Genomic DNA, 22242 nt, shown 5'->3' with positions numbered 1-22242 from the left:
AAAGACATTCTTGGGAAGAGTAACAATGTTGTTGAAGGAGGCCATGGTTATTAGCAATGTTTCTACTGTCTTCCCAGTTTTATAACCATTGACAATGCCTTTTCTGAGGTGAGGTCTACAAAGATTTATTTTGACTAAAGTAGAATTCACTTCCATAAGCATTTTGAACAGCAGATTCAAATTGTTGCAACCAAGTTACTGTTTTTAATAGGGATTATTTTCTCAAAACTGCACTTGTCATCTCATTTATTAGGATATCTGATTCAATTTATCTTTTTAAGAGACCTGAATAATCTGTCCTAGACCTTTACATAACTCTACAATAAATACATTATTAGCTGTATATTTAAAAAGACATGCCACACATTTGTTTAACCAGAATCTCTTCAATTAATCAGTCTTAGATGAAATCCTGAGCACATTGTACTACAGGATTACTTATAGTTCTAAACAGTTCACAAACTTTTACTTCTATAAGACAAATTGAAAACTTCTGCTACTGAGACGGTCTATTACTTATTTCACTGTTACTTGACAGACTATTACATTTTATGTTCATCAACTTGCTTAAAATCAGGAGGTTATATGAATGAAAGATGGAAAGCAGAATTTTGTTTTGCACAAAACAATCCTGTAGAACTATTTATAGCACTTCATTTTTCACTGGAGCTGAGAAGTCAATGGAAGAAGAGTTTAACAATTTACAGACAGTAGAAGTAATGATATTGACTGACAGCTCTTGAAAATATAGTTAGATTCTTTTCCACCTGTGGTTTTTCTGCTTCACAGTGGAAAATAATAGGCTGCACTGATTTTCTTGAGACAGAAAATCTTTATATGATTTTTATCAGACAATTGTGTAAGTGATTTGAGGCAAATGAACATTAGATATAACATCACATCATTTCTACATCCTTCATTTCAGTTGTGATGTAAGGTTCATAATTTAAAAATAAATTTACAAAAAGATATGAACTAACACATATTCTTTCTTCCAGTATGGCTCATGAACCTGAGTTTATCCTTCCAAAATTGCCTGTTATTTAAAGAAAGCTTTTTAAAAGAAAAAAAATATGGTTTATTAGATACTGAAATGTTTAATGAAATTATAACATAAGTAATAAAATTGTATCTAGACATTTTCTCCAAATCTACTTCTTGGAGGTTGTACTGAGTTGATCAGCTGAGATGAGCACAGCTTACACTAAGAATTTCTTTTTTTAATATCTAAAATGTGCAACCACAAGTAAGAGCATCTGCGGAGATTTTAGCCATTGAAAATATCTTCAAACATTTGGAATTTAAAAAGATACCTGAGGCAATTAGCACCTTTATTTTGAAAATTATTATTTATATTCTACCATTGTTTCAACTCTGTACATAATTCCTTAAAGATGAAGATGGAAGGTCTCAGGATAAAATAAATGGAGTGTTAGTCCTGTGTCTACAGGCAGTTTCTCTTTGTTTTATCACATTTTTTGAACTCCCAGATCCATAGGTAATCTCTCCATAGACCCCCAACCACACATTTACTCTCTCACACAGGAAATTACCAGCCGTTTTTTCCCCTCAGTAACTATTCTTTTCTGGATATGTTCCTCTGCATATCATTTTCCTTCACATTTTCTATAGAGTTGGGGGTAGATGAAAGAAAGCATTTTATAACATCATAAACATTCATTTAAAAGAAAAGAGTTTTAGATTCTCTTCAGGAAATCAGTTTTCAATCAACTTAAAGAATAATTTAACTAAAACCACTCTATTGGCAATTTCTGTTTCCATTCCAAAAAGTTAGAAAACCAATCAATTTGGAGAATTAATAAAAAAATCTGAAGAAATTTCTCATTGTATAACAATCCTTTTCGTGTCTCAAATTATTATATGCAGCAAAGGTTATTCACAATCATACAAAAAAGAATGTTAGATGCAGTAAAAGTAAATAAGGAAATCACTAACAAGCAATCTTCAATAGTGTTTGAAATTGAAAGCAACTGTAAATAGTGTTTGGTCCTAAGATTATCTAGCTTTTAGTTCAGGGTGATCTCCTCTCTCACAAATAATTATCAGATTCTGGGCTTGATGAGTAGAGGATCTGTGTCATAACAGAATGTTCTTATTTTACACAATTATTTTCTATGCTGAAGAAACATTTAACACTGACTTTCCTACAGAAAAGTTGTATACACCTGTCACAAAACTCCTAATTTTAGAGTTTTCTGAGATCCTAGTGTATATCAGAGAGACCATCAATTTATGCAAGCAAAGAATTCACATGTAACCTGATTTCTTTGATATTGTGCATTTTAGGATGTTAGGAAGAAATGTGCAAGCTGCCTTTCATAATGATAATTAATTAAAATCAAAGCAATTGAAATTGTTGGTTTGAATAATTAAATTAGAATTAAATAAACAATAGATTGCTGTATATTAATTTTCCCTTTTTTGGTTCCAGAATAAGAGTTAAATATTAATTGGCTACTGTAACAAATAAAAGTGAAGTATTTGTAATTGTATATTTATAAAATCTAGGAGCACGTTCTAAAATCTCATTCCACATTCATTATAGAATTGTATTGCTTAGAATTTTAAGTGATAGAATTTCTATTTGAGATTTTTTTATACAGAAACATGTACTATGCAGGTACTGGCTGCAAAGCCTAAAAGAATTTGCTGTAGAAAGAGCTGGTATTCAGACAATTTTTAAAGAAATCTGATGGTTCTTGCAGCACGATGTTCAGAAATAAACCTGCTATTTAATAATAGCTTAGCAAATGTATCTTGCTTGGAATGATCAGTTTATTTTTAATATAGTTAAAGTTAATGTACTTCAACCACTTAACATAGTAGTTTAGAAGACTAACTAGGAACCATGACGAAATCAATACTGATAGGTTCCCATTTTCTTACTTTCTGATATTTCTTTGTACATTTCAAATCCTAAATTATATGGTAAATTACTTTTCTTACTAATAATACAAATTTGGTCATGAATCCTGTAATTACACAATTTACAGAAACAAAATATCCAAACCTTGAAAGGATATTATGATTGTTCATGATAACATCAATAAAATATATTGGTCCATAATATAAAGGAATTCTTGTCAAATTCCACTTAAATCACTGATATTCAAAAAGCAAGATAGTGCCCAAATCCCTGCAATTAAAATCACCGGGATGCTGACAGACTAAAAACAGGTCCATTGGAAAATCTTTCCCCTTGATCACCTTTGCAGCATCTAGTTGTGTGGCATCCAAATTATCTTGTTCTATTGGAGAAATTTCACCATTTCCTATATGGTTGGAACAACTAAACATTTTTTACCAGTAAATTTTAAACCAATAAATGTACTTATTAATTTAACAATATATTTCAACTGCGTTAATCTGAAAAGTTCCTGGCCAGTTTTCAAGAACTATAAAAACAACCATGAAACAAAAGGAACAAAGCCTAATAATAATGGGTTATGCAGCGTAATTCAAAACCAAATATATAGTGGAATAATATGACACATCAGTTTGGAAAGGGCAGTTGATGTTCCAAAGCTTGAGGATAATCATAGACCTTTCCAAGATTTCACCTGTACCTGATATTTGGTTGGATGAGCAGTCATTCTGATGAGGTGGTGCCCAATATAATCTGGTATTAAACCATCTGTATTTATTGGAGACAAGCAGCACTTCGAATTGAGCCCAGAAACCTGACAACCAGTGCAGCAAGCTTAATATTGATATTTTTCTACAGTGGTGGGGAGGTCTTGCCAGGAATCTGGTTTCCACATTCTGGGTGAACTGCAGCCAAGTGGTACTTGAGAAGTGAGTTACTGTCACCTGATCATTCTAGTTCAGTTCATTCATTGCATTTCAATGGTTACATGGCCTAAACATTGATATTTGAATATAGATCTTTTTAACATATATTTTATTGTGTTTTACTAATCTAGGTGAAATGTTAATATATGGTTCATGTATGATATGCAATACACTAAATAAATCTAGTTCAGATAGGGTTATAACTGAAGCATCAGCCAAGTTGAGCAAAAAGTCCTCTGATCATGCTGTTTAAGCAGGACCCTCTGATTTATGAAGGCTTCTCACACCAGACAAGTACAATCTCATCAGATGTAACTACTAGACCAACATTTCAGATTGTCCAATCGTTTATTAACTAATTATATATTTGTCATGCTGTGGTTTCATCTCTGCATAGATGGTCATACAGCATGGATTTCTAATCCATGTTCAGATAACTGTTCAAGACTTCCACCTTGCCAGTTCAGCTGAGGGTAATATATAATGGCCTGTCATCTGTATACAACAGCTTTTCATGTAGAAATGAAATAGGTCTTATGGCAACCCACACTAGAGAAACCAAGGGATGATGCCCTAATGATCAGTTAGAATGTTCTATCTAGGTAGAAGCTGAATCACCATAAAAACTATCCCAAATTTCAACCTTTGTAGGGCAGTTTACAGGATATAATGGTCAACAATATCAACATTGCAGAAAGGTCTAAAATGATTGAAGACTATTCAGAAGTGTGAGCAATGTTACTTTCACCCCAGGCCCATACCTGATTAGAAGAGAGCCACATAATGCATTTCTTCTAGGATCTCTGTAGCTGATTTGCAACCACCCTTTATGGAGGTTCAGACTGAATGAATCATGCACAGCCAGACTGAGAACAAAGGGTTTTTTAAGCAATTATAAAGAAACAAAGAAATACTATTATAATATGTCCAAAGTGTATATGCAAGTGGACTTCTTGTCCTGACTGATGCTTAGTTATATTTTTCTTGGACAGTGATTTGGGCAGGCCTTAGGCTCTTGAGAATAAAGAACAATGGTCTGCTTCCTTTGTGCAACTTTCTTTTTCTTTTGTGAAAGTTTATATTTTTTGTAAGCCTAACTTTCAGGATAAATACAAATAGTTAATTTAATAATATGGGATTCCTTCTGTTGTGAAGCAAGGAAAACTGCTTTGAATCCCAATTTTAAAAATCACAAACATATCTAGAATAATTAGATAAATTTAGATAATTAGAATGTGTATCTTAAAAAGGCAAAAAGGAGTTAGCAATGTTATTAAGTCTGAGTCTTCTCCTACCATTGTTGATGCAGTATTAACATCTTTTGTCACATATATGAAGTAACATTGTTAACAAGATACAGTAATAAGAATGTACTTTCAAAACTAATGAACAGATCTAGTGATGAAAAAAATACATCTCATTAATTAAATACTTCAATGTTATCTACTGAAACTTGTAAGACGGAAACAATCTCTGCAGAAATTCAAAATTCAACAGTTGTTTACATGTTTCTTGATATGTTTTTACATACAATACTGCATAAAGCATATGTTAAGTATACATGATGTATATAAAAGACAGCTATTGCAAATGAAGGCAATAAGATGCAAAAGACAGCTTGAAATCCAAAAGGAAGAGGAACTCAGGAACACAAACATTTAAAACTGTAAAATGTAGGAAAACATCTCAGCTTTTGAAATAAGACATTGAAGAAATCAAAGTAAAAACAATTTGTCTATGCCTAATCAAATTATATCCTAACTTATTTATTTCTATAAATACAAACTATTGTCTAGAAAATGATGAGCAATAATAGACTGGTAGGATTTACAAAATAGTTCTCATTTTAAAGCTGTTGAACAAAATATTGTAAGCACTGAACCTTTATATCCCCACATATATACGCATATGTGATAATTAAATTTAGTAGCTAGAAAATGAAGACTGCCAAGGACCTACCTGTGTGACCATGTTTTGTATGTATGGTGTTGCATGCTGTTGCTGTTGTTGTTGCTGTTGTTGCTTTTGCTGAACAGCACTTTCTATTGCTACTTTTGCTACAGTACTTGGATCGGCTCCAGCTGGCACAGCTACCATAGTTGCACTACAGCCAGCTTTGTTAGGGTCACTTATTGTAACAATTCTAACTCCTACTTTATTGGGGATTCCTGGAACAGTTTCCCTGTCATTATCCTCTGCTGGCCTCTTTACAGTTTTGCATTCTGCCGTGCCATTAGTTGACCGTACTTCAGATGACAGAATAGCTGGGGATCCACGAAGTCCTGAGTGTGGAACTGCTATCATCTGATGCCCCTGTATAACAGAGGCTGTTGTCTGTGGTGAGACTACTACACTTGGGCGTTGGTGAGGCACATCTGAATTCAAACTTGAAATTAGAGGTCCATTAGGTACATCAGGGTTGGTACTACTAGGTTGCTGGGTTAAGAGTTTTGAAACTTCTTGTGTACTGCTTACAACAGGCACCGTCCCCAAAGCTAAAACAGGTCCATTGGAAAATCTTTCCCCTTGATCACCTTTGGCAGCATCTAGTTGTGTGGCATCCAAATTATCTTGTTCTATTGGAGAAATTTCACCATTTCCTATATGGTTGGAAGTTTTGTGATTTGGAATGTTTTTACTTAAATGGGAACCGTCGCCCTTTTCAAAGTCACAGATTCCATTAAGGAGGGGCTTCCTCAAATCACTTTTAAGTTCCTGTGTGTCTGGTTGTTCAAAGTTCTGTTTTCCAAGAGCTCCATTTTCATCCATGACTAATGATGATCCATTACTGACTTGTGAGAACTGATTGGTCTCATTCTGAGTTTTCCCTGAGTTAGCTGGAGGTAGATTGGAGTCATGCTTTCTTCCATTTAGAAGACTTCCCACTTGTGTTTCATTTTCCTTTACATCGCCATTGCTGGTGTTTGAAGCTCCTCTTCTGCAAGAAGGGTTTTCCATTACTTCAATTTTGCGCTCATGAATATGTAAACCTGTTGCCTCCTTTGCTTCTTCTTCCTTTTGGCAAATTATTTTATCTCCTTTGAATGGAGGAGCAGTAGCAGAACATGGCTGTCCAGCTAGAGGTGCCTGGTTAGGTGGAAGTGCTTTCACCTGAAGCCCAACTGCTGCTTGTGTCCCACTCATTGCTATTCCAGCTGGAGCAATTATTTGAGTTGCATTTCCCTGACTTGTATTTGCTGTAGCGAAACTAGTATTTGGCACAACTGTTATAGTAACCTGATTGCCAGAAGTCCCTTGAAAAATAGTTGCTGGGCTGTTTGAAATCAACTGGCCTGGCAATATTTGTAAATTGGAAATAGGAACAGTTTGTACTGTACCTTGGGATTGAATTGCACTCTGGACCAACTGAACATTTTGCTGCCCAACTAGTAATGACTGAGCAGAAGACTGCCCTTGAACTCCAAAACTCGTTGCTTGGTTATTAGCCATCTGATAAACCACTTGAGGGCTGGGAGCTCTTGCACTGTTTGAAGGAGGAATTTGTGGTGCTGGGAGAATAAGTTTGCCACCGGGAGTAGAAGGGCCTCGTTTAGGAAGCAAGAGTTGTTTTATCAGACTGGATTCATTAGCAGGTGGCTGACCCACCCCAGGACTATTTTGTTGTGGCTGAACTTGCATCTGGACTTGCTGCTGGACTTGCAGCTGCGTCTGCGATGATGCTGGTGAATGCTGTTGCTGCTGTTGTTGACGCTTTACAGAAAGCATCTGACTGACAGTAGGAGGGGGTCCTTGTGACTGAGAGGTGAGAGATGGAGATGATATGACTGTGGGGACTTGGTTGTTTGAAATTGGTCCAGGTGATGGTGAGGAAGTTGGAGTTAAGTTTGGCTGTGCACCCAACTGAACAGTTTGGCCAGCTGGGATTGAAGCTGGATTAGTAAGAACAATTTGGTGAATGGCTGGTGCGTATGTTGGACCTTGCTGAGTTGGTTGGCTTACAATCACTACACTTTGCTGAGGTGGTGGTGGTTGCTGCTGAGACTGCTGCATTGGTTGCTGTGCCACTGCTGCTGGGACTTGCTGAGAAGGTTTTGGTGCAATATTCTGAAACCCTACTCTTGATGGTGGATTCTGGACACCAGCAATTGTAACCACCTGCCCAGTTGCAACTTGGAAATTCTGAACTGTAGTAGCAGAAACTATATTAGATGTTGATGTTGTAACATACTGCTGAGGTGCTATAATAACAGCATCTTGCTGCTGGTTACCACCTGTGGATTGATGAGTTGATGTTTGTACTGGTTGTGATGATGTGGTTATAAGCTGCTGAGCCTGGGAAACTGTTGAAGTGCATGCTGGTATGTTCTGTACTCTGCCAAATATATGACCTTGAGGTACAGCTTGTTGTATTACTGTAACAGGAGTGCCTGAGGATATTTGTCCTGGTACCACTGCATGTAGAGATGACTGTTGAATTACAGGTTGATGAAGTAAAGTCTGGGAGCTGACAACAGTAACAGAGGGTTGTGGTCCTGCATTACTAGGATTTTGATTTGAAGATTGTGCTCCACCTCCTACAGCAATAGTAACAGGAACGGCAGACTGCGGAACTGTGTTCTGTATCACTGTGGCCTTCACTACATCACAAGAAATTGGAGCTTTATTCTGTATGACAGTCATAGGAGCATTCTGTTGATGGTGACTATGAACTAAAGGGTTTTGTGGTATCCTGGAAACAGTCTGTACCATTGTAGATGCACCTTGAATTGGAAAAGACATCTGTGTTGCAGCTATAGTTGAAGATTGATTATTAATAGGATTCCTCAGAAAATGGTTTCCTACACTTGATGATCCATGTGGGAGTCCTGTTGATAAAGGGGAACAAATCTAAGTGCTAATGCTGAAATCAGTAGGAATTAACATTTATAAATTAAGCTTTGAATACTTCCTGAATTGGTATTCACCATGAATTTTATGTATCTCAGTGGTAATGGAGCAAGTATTTTCCACTGTACCCTGAAACATGGGAAACATTTTTTTCCTTCTCTTCCTAATTCATTGAAAAAAACCTTATTAAACAGCTATCCAATTTAAGCAGCTAAACTGGACACCATTAGATCATTGTTACTTTAGATTCTAACTTTCTCAGTACATTATAATTTTGAAACTAATACCAAACTATTTAGAAATTAAGTGAAATAAAATTGTTCAAATTTAATTTAATTATCTTTAGTCTTTATTTAGTCCATACAACTTACTGTTAGAAATTATTATATAATTTAATTAAGAAAATATGCTGGGATTTTTTTCTTTAGCCAGCAGAGCAAAAATTAATTAGAGGATGTACCCTTATCTCTCAGAAATATCTCACTGCAAGGGAAATAATATAACTGGAAGATGAAGATCACCACTTCATCCATTGGTTAGAGAAGTATAACTTTCCACCAACTCAAACCATCCTCTGTTTACTTTTTCCCTTTTTATTTCCTTTTGCTTTTTCTCATGTTTACTGGACTATAGGCACATTTTATTTATTATAATGTATTCCAACCATACTTCCAAAAATATTTGATGATGGTGATATCCATTCAGTCACATCTGATTCTTGGTGAGTCTATGGGCAAGATCTCTCCAGATCTTCCGATCTTGCACTACCTACTTCAATTTTTTAATGCTTTGGCTGTTGTCAGTTTTGACGGCATCCAGCCATCGTATTCTTTGACAGCCTGGCTTCCTTTTACTGCTAACTCTTTCAAACATAATTGCTTTCTCCAGTGACCAAAAATAGTTTTGCTCTTTTAAACAACTAAAAACTGATCAATAGACAAAGATGAAATTCAAAATATAATAATACCTGCTGGTGAAGCAGATGGAGCTACTTCAGGAACAGAATCAACCCGAAGAATAGGGGTTGAAGAAGATTGCTGCTGATAGTACATCTGAACAGGAAGTGGTATAGCCCTCCTTTTTACTCCTACTACATGAATATGAGCCTGCCCATTGTTATTTGCATCCTCAACTTTCTTCACTGAATGATTTGGAAATACAGTTCTGTCAAAAAAAAGAATGAGAATGTAGATTTTTTTTTAAGGTAATATGCTTTAAAAATGGAGTTTGGAGTGAATTTTCTCCTGAGCAATATTTAAGGAGAAATGTAGTGCATATGGTTTGGAGCGGAACTAAATAGCAATGATTGCCATTTAAGGGAGAAAAAAGATGTAAGGAGAAAGAAAAAGTACTTTGAACTGCTGTTACCAATCCTAGATTTTCTGTCAGCAGGTAGGATTATTACAGAGCAATAGGTTCAAAGGAAGTAATATTTGACTTTTGGATGAAAGTTAAAAGGGTTAATTTTCAAAAGAAAAAAATAAAATGAGCAAAATATACTGAATTTGTATAACATCTATTTCTTTTTTCAAACAACCATTGTTTTTAATAGTGATTACAGGTAGTCCTTGATTTATGACCACAATGAGCTCAAAATTTGTATTGCTAAGTAAGACAGTTAAGTGAAGTTTCCCCCATTTTATGATCTTTCTTGTCACAGTTATTAAGTGAATCACTGTAGCTGTTAAGTTAGTAACATGGTTGTTAAGTGAATCTGGCATTCCCGTTGACTCTGCTTGTCAGAAGGTCGCACAAGGTGATCACATAACTCTGGAACAATGCAACCATCATAAATACATGTCAGTTGCCAAGTGGCCAAATTTTGATCACGTGACCACAGGGGATGCTGCTACGGTCATAAGTATAAAAAATTGTCATAAGTCATTTTTTCATTGCTTTTGTAACTTCAAATGGTCACTGAATGAATGGTTCTAAATTGAGGATTACCTGTATTTAAGGTAAACAATAATGGAAATATATTTTTCTCAAATTTAGCAACTATAGATAAAAAAAAAATCCAAACTAGTGTTTTATTCTAGGAATGAGTTCCTCTTACCGAAGACATTTATAAAATCCAGTAGAAGTTAAAATTCCACCTCTAGCTAGTTTACTGCATGTAGAGAGATATTCAGAGTACATTTCAGCTCGGGAGACTGAGCAGTCTGAATTAACCTCAAAATGGGCATTTAACCTGGGGAGAGAAAATAGAGGAAAAAAAATTGGATGAGTAAAACTTAATAAAGACTTCTTTCTCTGACTCTAGTATAATTTTTGTCAGCCTGATACCAACAGTAATTTGGCTAATGCTTTCCAGCTCTTAAAAGTTTTTTCTACCTACTTTACTAACAATGAAACCATATGCATTACAAAAGATTCGCAATACATGATATATGGGTCAGACCAGGGGTGGGATTCAGCTGGTTTGGACTGGTTTGGGCGAACTGGATGTTAATTTTAATTTGGTTTACCCGAACTGGTTGTTCCAAGGACTGGTTCACCCTGCCCACCCCACCCCACCCCTCCCAGGAGTCTCCACACAGCCCGTTTTGGATGCCAGGTAAGTGCAGGGCATGTGCGGAGGCTCTGGGAAGGCGAAAAATGGGCCTACCGGAAGTCCGGAAACGGGCCTGTTTCTGGCCTCTGGAGCCTGGGAAGGGCGAAGAACAGGCCTACTGGAAGTCTGGAAACAGGCCCATTTCCGGGCTCCGGAGGCTGTTTTCATCCTCCTGGAGGCTCAAGGAAAGCTTCCGGAGCCTGGGGAGAGCAAAAACACCCACTGCCATGGTGCAGAAGGCCGAGTACACCATGCCCCCATGGCCACACCCACCCAGCAACCAGGCAGCGAACTGGTTGCTGAAATTTTTCAATCCCACCTCTGGGATAAACATTTTATTCATATCGCCTTGTTTTCTGAAATTGCTTTAAAAGTATTTTCTCTTAAATGTCCAATGTACATCAAATGTTAAAAGTGTAAGGCACCCATGAAATATATCGCCAAGAATAGGTTCTGTATAGTAGTTTCAGTTCATATTCAACACATAATCATAATCATGAATATAGGTCACAGTCATTATACTAGTCTTATGAAAACTAAGCTTCTATAATAAGATATATTCATCTTCTTGATAAAGGATTAAAAATACATCCTTTAAGTCATGGTTAAATAGTCTTTTCCTTTTTTTCAGTCAAGTTTTTTTTATTTATATATAAATATTTTGAATAGAGTGTTTTGTCCGGGCATATCATTTTACGAAAGACAAAAAAGAAAAAATAACACATATACTAATAATAATAATACAACATAATAATTCTAACCATATTCATAATTATATTCACTTTTTTATGTTTCTATTAATATTAGCATACTTATAATTATAGACATTCATATTTTGCTTAACTCTTACTTTTTCTTCATCTAATTTCTATCTCTTATCTCTAACCATTGATAAAACCTATTCTACGTTAAATAGTATTCTGTATCTCCTTTATCTTTTATTTTCAATGTCAACCTATCTATCTCTGTACAATCCAATATTTTCCGGATTGTATTTTCATCTGATAGGATGTTCTCATTTTTCCAATATTGTGCAAATATAATTCTCTTCATCCATTCTTTTACCCATGTTAAGTACAGATGCCTGATAATATAGCTCCCAGTCCGGTAGCCCAAAACTCCAATTCCCTTTGGACTCCTGAAACATTTTCAATTTTATTCTTGCTTTTTTCCCTTGCCAAATGTATTTCAAAACCATTTTATTCAATTCTTCAAAATATTTTTTCTCTAGTTTTATCGGTATTGTTTGAAATAAGAAAAGTAACTTCGGTAGTATGTTCATTTTTATGGTAGCTATTCTCCCTATCATTGAGAGTTTAAGTTCTTCCATTTCTCCAGGTCCAACTTAATTTGTCCAACTTTGTATAGTTATCATCTTTGATTGTTACACATCTTGCTGTTAAATAGATTCCTAAATATTTCGCTTTCTTTACAATCTGGAGGTCTATTTCTTTGCCAATTCATTTCTCTGTTTTTCTGTAAGATTTTTAACTATTATTTCAGTTTTTTCTTTATTTATTTTCAAACCTGCAACTTCTCCATACTCCTCAATTTTCAATGTTTCTTCTAATATAAAAACTAAGTTGTCTGCAAATGCTTATAGTTTACACTTTTTTAAAAAAATTCCATTCCTTTTATTTCTGGATCCTGTCTAGTATTTCTAGTTAACACTTCCAATATTAATATAAATAAGAGTAGGGATAATGGACATCCTAGTCTCGTGCCTTTTTTTATATGGAAATTTTCTGTCACATCTCCATGCACAATCACATTTGCTCTCTGGTTTGTGTAAATTGCCTTCATCATATTTATAATTTTTCTTCCAAACTCCATACATTTTAATTGTTGCACCATAAATTGCCAATTTACATTGTCAAACACTTTCTGAGCATCTAAAAATATCAATGCTAGTTGTTTTTCACCATGTACTTCATAGTACTCCAGTGTATCTAAAATTATTATTAGAAAGGTAGCTTTCTAGTTCATATAACTATAAACAAAAAATAGCAATAATATATTCAGGGTTAGTGCACTTGAGATTGTGATTTTATTCTATTTCAAATTGACCGGCTTAGTTCAGTGTAATACTTGTTTTGCAGCTGTCTTTCGCAGTACTCTTTTCAAATTTGGGTACTGTCCTCTTTGTAAACAAATTAGTAGTCTACATGGACAGATTACCTATCTAGAATCACTAATCTGTGCCCTCCAAGCAGAAATTAGGTACCCAATTCAGCCATTCCACTCTACTGAACTGCTGCGCCATCAGTCCCTTCTACCACAAAGATCCTGCAGGAGAAGGGCAGTATGGACAACCGTGGGATCTGGCAGGGTGAGATCTGTGAACCATAAACACAAAGCTTTTGCTGTGTTCCAGCATAACAGATACAGTGCCCTTGCTGACTTTAATAGGGACACCAAAGTGACAGGTCAAGGTAGTTATGATACTGATAACTCAAATAAGCAAGGGATTATGGTCCGAGATGAAGAACTTACTTTGGAAAGGGGAAAGTGTTAACCAGGTATTACACACTGGTCACACAAGAAGAGCATGGTATCCAAAAAGAGAAGCTATCTTCTGGTAGGTGATTCAATTGTAAAGGATGTAAATTTAGGACAAGATATGGAGGTTTTGAAAGAGATCAGGTGTCTGCCAGGTGCTACTGGCAGCAGAGACAAGAGGCGTATTCTTAAGATAGTCAAGAATGCCAGTAAGGACTGCGATGTTGATGCTATTATACATCTTGGCACAAGTGATCTGTCCCAAAAGGATGTACTTTCTGTGCAGAATGTTTTCCAGAGCTTGGGGTATAAATTTAGTAGTATAGGTAGTAGGCTTATCTTTTCAGAGGTTTTACCGGTATATAAGGAACAAAAACGGAAAGGCCAGCGTGTAGCGGAGTTTAATGGATGGCTAAAGGAGTGGTGTAGAAGGGAAGACTTTGGTTTTATTAGTCATAATGTCTGCAACTGGTCCAGTGAAGAACTGTATAAAAGAGATGGTTTGCATCCATCAAAAAAAGGGACTGAGTTACTTAGCAATAAATTCACAGATTTTCTGGATAAACGTTTAAACTGAACAGTGGGGACAGAGAATTAATTGATCCAGAACATTTCTGTCCCCAGCAATCCAAAATTAATAGGGCTATCAGTGCATGTAACATAGATGTCTGTGCGAGTAAGATTATCACCCCTGCTGTCAACCAAAACCAAGCATTTAATAGTGAGTGCCATACCATGTGCATTAATCAAACAGGTGGCAAGAAAGTAGGGGCAGTCAGGCACAACACAGGTTATGTAGACAGTAAACATAGGGTCAATCAAAATGGACTCAAATGTCTATACACCAATGCACAGAGTATGAGGAATAAACAGGGTGAATTAGAAATTCAAGTAAATGAGGGCAGATGGTGGGATGAAACCCACAAATGGACCATACAGCTAGAGGGATATAAATTATTTTAAAGAAATAGACCAAATAAAAGAGGAGGTGGAGTTGCACTATATATAAGAAATAACTACATCTCTACAAAAATAGAGCACAACAATGATGAAAATTATCTTTAATGCATTTGGGTCAATATTAAAGGGGGGAAAATAACATTGCCATAGGTCTATACTATAGGCCACTCAACCAAACAGAGGAAGTAGATGAACTTTTTGCTAGTCAGCTAACCAAGGTATGTAGGAAGCACATCACAATAGTAATGGGGAATTTTAACTACATTGAAATCAACTGGGAGACAAACTCTGCACCAAGTGGAAGATCCAACAGGTTCCTAATAACTTTGTTTTCCAAAAAGTAGAAAAAGGAATAAGGGGATAAGCCATATTGGACTTAATTCTCACTAACAGAGATAAAATGATAGAAGGTGTTGAAGCTACAGGAATCTTGGGGGCAAGTGAACACGCAATATTGGAATTCAACATTATGCAAACACAAGTAGTAGAACAAAGTCAAACTAGAATCTTGGACTTTAAAAGAGCTAATTTCAATAAACTTAGAGAGAGCTTGAGAAGGATTCCATGGATGAGAATCCTCAAGGGGAAAACAACTCAAGAAGCTTGGGAAATTTTGAAAAGTGAGATTATAAAAGCCCAGTCTAGCACAATACCAATGAAGAAGAAACTTCCGGTTGGGAATCGTGGTGACAGGGCCCCGTGTGAGCGAGCCCCGCTACACGGTACTACCTTTTTCGCCGTGTCTTTGGGACCCCGAGGGGCGAGATTGCCTGGAGAGCGTCTCGGACCAGAGAGGGGATCTGGAAAGTGGGAGAGTGATGTGCAAGCGCCTCCCGCTTGGACAGATTCCTCTGTCAAACCGGCATGGGCGCGTCCACCGTGTAATGGCGGACCTGAAGCCGCGACTAGCAACAACAATGAGGAAGCGAGGAGTTCGGGACGGCTAACGTGAGAAGGAAACCCTGGTGATCGTGGGAGCAGATCTCAAGGAATTGCGAGTGTAGCCAGCTGGAAGAGCTCACGGCGGTGGGTAGGCGGCGAGTATAAGTGACAGAGCAGATTGACTGCATGTGGATTGCTGGCGAAGCTGCGCGGAGGAAGGAGAGTTTGCTGAAGCGGGGAAGGCGAAATCAGCTGTTGGCACATTTTTTTAAATTTGCAGCGAGCACGGATAAAGAGACTCAGATCCAGACTTGGTGTATAACATCGCGAGGAATTATCGAAATAATAATTTTCTACTGTCATCTCTCAGCTACCCGGCTCTCCCCCAAGGGAGAAACCGGAAGCGCAGCCATAAATCAGAGCGGGGATTTGAAGCTCGACAACAGGAAGGATTTTGTGACGTTCTGAGCTGCGTTCTTCTCTTTGAACTGTATTCCTGCTTATTAAGACTTAGTTGCACGTTGGATTTATTTGAGATTTCCCCTTAATTAACTGAAATATCTCTCTACATGGAAGAACTTCCTTGACTGTGGTAGTAGTTAATTAATGCAAATAAGAGTAATCAATTTTTAATAACACTATTTATAGATTTTCTTATCAATTACGAATATCAGTATTAATACTAACTTATTAACTTATTAATTATTCTATAACTATCCCTCTATTTATATAGATATTAATTTTTTTCCCCTTCTTTAATGATTATTCTAGATAACTTTTCTTATTTCTTTTTGAGTGAACTACATATTATCTTGTAAAAATTTAACAAACCTTAATCTACTGCTATTGTATAACCCTTCTACTTAAAGTGTTAACTTCTTATATCTAGTAAATTGATACCTATATTTATATTTAACTAATAATTTATAGACTGTATTTGATAAATTTAATAAGTGTGAAATAGTGTGTCTGCATTAGTATTGTAAGGTTAATATCGAAGAGATTGTGTATTTATTACGATATATAGACTTGGATTAGCACTTAGTAATCATATTTAGTTTCTTTATATATAATTTCGTATAATAATATTTGTATGAACTGTTGTGTGTAGACAGGAAAATTGGGTAAATTTAGGATTAGATGAATTAAGTGAATTATTAAGTGAATCTTGCTATTAGAAGAGAGGATAGTGGATAATAATTTGGAAGAACATCGAGGTAATTTTGACAAACCAGAAAAGAATCTTAAAGGAGATGACAAGCATTTCATCGGCAGTATTTAAGACTGGGAAGAAAACGTCATCCAACCCCGTATTAACAATGTCCTCTCCAGCTCAGCAAAAATCCACTGAGGCGCTAACAAAAGCGGATAAGTCAGCAATGTTACCAACCATTCAAGTGATACAAGTGACATTGTCAACCATTCAAGAAACGATGCTCCTGTTACAAGAAAAAATGACTAACAATCATGTTGAACTTAAATCTGATATTCACTCTATCGATCAGAAAATGAGTGAGATCCAGGAGTCCATCCATAACAATGAGAAAAAGATAAAAGAGGTAGAGACGAGAGTGGAGCAAAACGAGAGAAACCTTGACTCGATCGACCAGAAATTAATGGCACAGAATAGGGAGTTGGAAGACTCTATTATCCAACTCGAGATGGACCAGGCAGCTTTCTACCTTCATTTTCAGAATGTGGTTGAGGAAAAAGACGAAGATCTAGGCGCTGTTATGGTAGATTTAATAGTTGGAATCCTACAACAAGATAAAGACGATATTATAAAGGAGCTGGATGAAATTTACAGGGTGCAAACCAACTATGCCAGGAGGAATAAACTTCCTTGAGAAGTTCATGTCAGATTTGCCCGAAGGAAAGTGAAAGACGTGCTATACAATATCGTAAGAGATGAACCTGTAAATTTTAAAGGCAAAGAAGTAATTGTACTGAAACAAGTTCCTAAGAGGGTTCGAGATCTGAGAAGGGACTACAGGTTCCTGGCGATACAACTAAACAAGAGAAGTATTCCCTTTAGGTGGCTTATACCAGAGGGAATGCTCATCACCTGGCAAGGAAAATGGATTAAGATTGAAAGTCTAGTCTCCGCACAAGAACTTTTGGACCAACTGAGAGGTCAGGAGGAAGGCCAAAGTAGCAAGGAGGAACTAGATATAGCCTCCCAGGAAGAGATCAACGCACAGTTAAAAAAATCTATGGAAGGTACACTAGAGGATAAGGAGTCAGAAGAGAAGGAAGCCAAAGAAACTATAGGAAAGAAGCAAAGACCACAAAGAGCTATAAATATAAACAAAAACTACGTAGTTGGTTAGATAATGGAGGGTTGGAAATTGTTCTCGGTGAATGTAAACGGTTTAAACAACAGAAGGAAAAGAAAACATATTTTTTCAAAATTGATCAAACTTAACCCGGAAATAATTTGCCTTCAAGAAGTCCACTTAAGAAAGAGGAGAGGAAATATTTAGAATTTGAGAAATTTGGCAAATGCTTTACCTCTCTGGCAGAGAAAAAAAAAAGGGGGGGTAGCATTATATGTAAAAAAAGGAATTGCTGCTGAATTTAAATATTCAGATGATAAAGGGAGATTTCTCGCAATTGAAATTAAGAGGGGTAGTATCCCAATTTTAGTAGTAGCCATTTATGCTCCAAACAGAAACCTAGGAGAATTCTACAGGAAATTAAGCAATAAAATAGCTGAATTGGAACATACAAATATCTGTATTATTGGGGACTTCAACGGGGTAGTAAACCTGGAGGTGGATTACAAGAGCGGATCAAAGAAAAAAACTAAAAGGGAAAAACTCCCCAAAACCTTCTTTGATTTGGTTGACGAGCACAATTTAGTAGATCTCTGGCGTACATTACACCCGAGCGATAAGCAATTTACTTACTACTCAAATCCCCAGATGTCCTGGTCAAGGATTGATATGTTTTGGGTCAGTAGAAATTTAGGGTTAGATATTCATTCGGTTGAAATTACCCCGAACGTTTGGGCTGATCACAACCCTTTAGACTGGAAGAGCCCAAATAGGATTAAACGAAGGAGATGGAGACTAAATACCCATATTCTTAGGGAAGTAGAGTTTTCTAAGAGACTGCAGTGGGATCTACAATTTTTTTTTCTGGAGAATGAGAATCAGGAAACTCCACTAACATGTGTTTGGGATACAATGAAAGCCTACTTAAGAGGATTATTAATATCGCATAATATATATAATAACAAAGAGAAAAGGAAGGCTCAGAAGGATCTGCTGGCCCAATTGGAAGAAACAGAAAAGAGATTACAACAAGACCCGAGCGATATTAAAATAAAAGAGCAATGGATGACAGCAAGACATAAATTAAATTTATTGGAACAGGAAGAATTGGCGAAAAAAATCAAACAATCCAAACAATATTATTTTGATAACGCAAATAAGCCCGGGAGATGGCTATCGTACAAATTAAAAAAAGAGAAAGAGAAGGGTGTTATAGGCGGCCTGGAGAACTCGGAAGGCAGAATATTAGAGGATGAGGAGGAGAAACTTGAGTTTGTTAGACAGTACTATGAGACATTATATAATGAGGAGGAAACTTCAATCGATAATATTAATCAGTACTTCGCTAAAGAGAATCTCCCACAGATAAAGGAGGAGGAAAGGGAAGCGTTAAATAGAGAAATTACATTAGAGGAACTGAAGGGGGTAATATCCAAATTAAAGAGTAACAAAATGCCTGGTCCCGACGGCCTCCCAGGAGAATTATATAAAAACCAGAATCTGGCAGAAATACTCGTACCAAAACTTCTGATAATATGCAACGAGGCCTTGAGAGGCTCCAGGATCCCAGAATCGTGGAAGGAGGCGTTCATCACACTGGTAGGAAAAGAAGGTACCGATCCCAAGCAAGTAAGGAACTACAGACCGATCTCCTTACTCAACACGGATTATAAAATATTTATGGGAATATTAGCGGGTAGGTTAAAGATAATATTAAATAATTGGATCCACCCCGACCAAAACGGGTTCCTCCCTGGTAGACAGATTAGGTCTAATATGAGAGTGGTGATGGACGTGCTGGAGTATTATGAAATACACTCCGAGAAACAGCTGGCCATGGTCTTCCTCGATGCCCAGAAGGCTTTCGACAACTTAAATTGGCAATTTTTGACCCAACAAATCCAAAGAATGAATTTCGGGGGGCATTTCGAGAATGCGATAAAAGCAATTTATGACAAACAGAGTGCAAATATTATACTGAATGGGGATGTAATTAAATCCTTTCGGATTGGTAAAGGGGTGAGACAAGGCTGTCCACTTTCTCCACTCTTATTTATATTAGCCCTGGAGGTATTGTTAAGGAAAATTAGGCAAAATAAAGAAATACGGGGATTGGAAATTAGGAATGAAAGAGATTCAAGCTTTTGCCGACGATGTAGTGTTGATAATGGAGGACCCACTAACAACAGGCCCAAAAGTATTGAAAGAACTAGATGAATACGGGAAGCTGTCAGGATTTAAATTAAATCTGACAAAACTAAAATGTTAACAAAAAATATCCCAATAAGAGAACATGAGATACTAGTAAATAATTTGGGTATTCAAATAGTTAAGAAGATTAAATATCTAGGGATTTGGATTACTGCCAGATGCTCAACCTTAAAGGAAGATAACTATACACCCTTATTGACAAAGATAAAGCAAGATTTGGATAGATGGGGGAAATTGCAAATATCGATCCTCGGTAGGATAGCCACTGTCAAGATGAGTGTTCTCCCCAAATTACTATACCTATTTCAAACCACTCCTGTTAGTATTGACAGAAAATATTTTTCGTACTTAAATGGGATAGTAAGGAAGTTTATCTGGGGAGGGAAAAAACCGAGAATCGCATTACGGTCCTTGCAGGAAAAAAGGAATAGGGGCGGATTTGGACTCCCAGTCTGGGAACTATACCATAAAGTGGCCAATTTAGTGTGGCTACGAGAGTGGGCCTTATTAAGAGATAAGAGAATTTTACAACTGGAAGGGCACGACCTATTGAGAGGCTGGCATGCCTACCTCTGGGACAAAGGAAAAGGGACAGGGATACGTTTCCATCGACATAAAATTAGAGATACATTAATGAAGACATGGAAAGAAATCAGGCATAAACATTATTTAAAATACCCAAAATGGATATCCACAATGGAGGCACTGATCCATCCAAATGCGTTAGGTAGGGAGAAAATGGTCACCTACCAAGATATCTTGGATAACAGCGGTAACCTTATACCCAACGGGATGCTAAAAGAGCAAGGGATCCATATAGATTGGTGGCCCTATTTACAAATTAAATCCCGTTATAGTAAAGATAAACAAGAAAAGGGAATAGAGATGGGGACAAATAGTTTGGATAAGGTATGGCTAGCTAGTGAGAACAAATTATTAGCCAAATTATACTTCTACCTCCTTGAATACGACAGAGAAGGTGAAATATTAAAAGATCAAATGATAGGTTGGGGGAAAAACATCGAATCAAAGATAAATCTTGATGACTGGGAAGAAATATGGAATAGCAATCTTAAACTGACAAGAGCAACAAGCTATAAGGAGAATCAGTATAAGATGCTATATAGATGGTACTGAGCACCATCTAGAATTGCTAAGATTTACCCAAATGCAAGCCCCAAGTGTTGGAAATGTGGTCATCACCAAGGTACCTTCTATCACATGTGGTGGATGTGTCCGGAAGCGAGGAAGTTTTGGAAAAAAATACAAAAATGGATCCAAGAAATATTAAAGGAGGATATTAACTTCCTCCCGGAAATTTATCTCCTGGGAGTGCTAAAACGAACATTTGGAAAGGACAAGAAATATCTGATTATTCATATTGTCACAGCTGCTAGACTCTCCTATGCCAGATATTGGAAAGAGAAAAAAGGACCAACCAAGAAACAGATAGTCAATAAGATACTTGACTGCGCAGAAATGTGCAGATTAACATATGTGTTAAATGGAAAGGAGGATTCAGAATTTTATACGATCTGGGATCTGTGGTATAGGTGGTTAGAAATTAAATGCAAAAGTTAATACTCATGTGGAACAATGCACAACGATTAGTTAACCCTATATATTATTGTACTCTAATTTAACAGTAATTAATTTTACACACAAGAATTTTTGTACAAACTGTATAAATAATTAGATAATTGATTAGATACCGCACCTGTAAATATACAATATGACTACACGTTGCCGAACCGTATAGTTTGAATTGTAATATGTTCTTAACTCAATAAAATTTCATTAAAAAAAAGAAAAAGAAAAAGAAAAATAATAGATCTCAAAAGAAACCAGCATGGCTGCATAAAAAACTCTCTAAAAAATTGAAAGACAAAAAGGACAAGTATAAAAAGTGGAAAGAGGGGCAAATAACTAAGGCAGAATATCAGCAAATAGCCCGAGCCTGTATAGATGAAGTGAGGAAAGCTAAGGCTCACAATGAACAAAGGCTTGCGACTAAAGTAAAAAATAACAAAAAAAGCTTCTTCCAACATATTGAAAATAAGAAAAAAGTCAAGGAAACAATTGGCCAATTGATGGGAGAAAGTGGCAAGAAGGTGACAAGCAACAGGGAGAAAGCAGAACTACTTAACTCATTTTCTGCATCTGTCTTTACACAAAAGGAAAAAACAGTCCAGCCTATCA

General features: G+C 36.4%; 1 protein-coding gene across 1 annotated transcript in view; it reads right to left on the bottom strand.

Annotated features, from left to right (window-relative positions):
• Positions 1-22242, bottom strand: part of ARID2 (AT-rich interaction domain 2) — a 264008-nt gene that overhangs the window by 66165 nt on the left and 175601 nt on the right. The window contains exons 14-16 of the mRNA XM_070947152.1: positions 10718-10852; positions 9629-9825; positions 5773-8639 (exon numbers count right to left, since the gene is read on the bottom strand). Of these exons, the coding sequence (XP_070803253.1) occupies positions 5773-8639; positions 9629-9825; positions 10718-10852 (3199 nt within the window). The remainder of the gene's footprint in view (positions 1-5772; positions 8640-9628; positions 9826-10717; positions 10853-22242) is intronic.

This window comes from Pituophis catenifer, unplaced genomic scaffold (genome assembly GCF_029215685.1).
Source record: "Pituophis catenifer annectens isolate HBS135680 unplaced genomic scaffold, rPitCat1.0.hap2 SCAF_7, whole genome shotgun sequence".
Classification (NCBI taxonomy): Eukaryota; Metazoa; Chordata; class Lepidosauria; order Squamata; family Colubridae; genus Pituophis; species Pituophis catenifer.
This window is presented reverse-complemented; position numbering and strand designations above follow the sequence as displayed.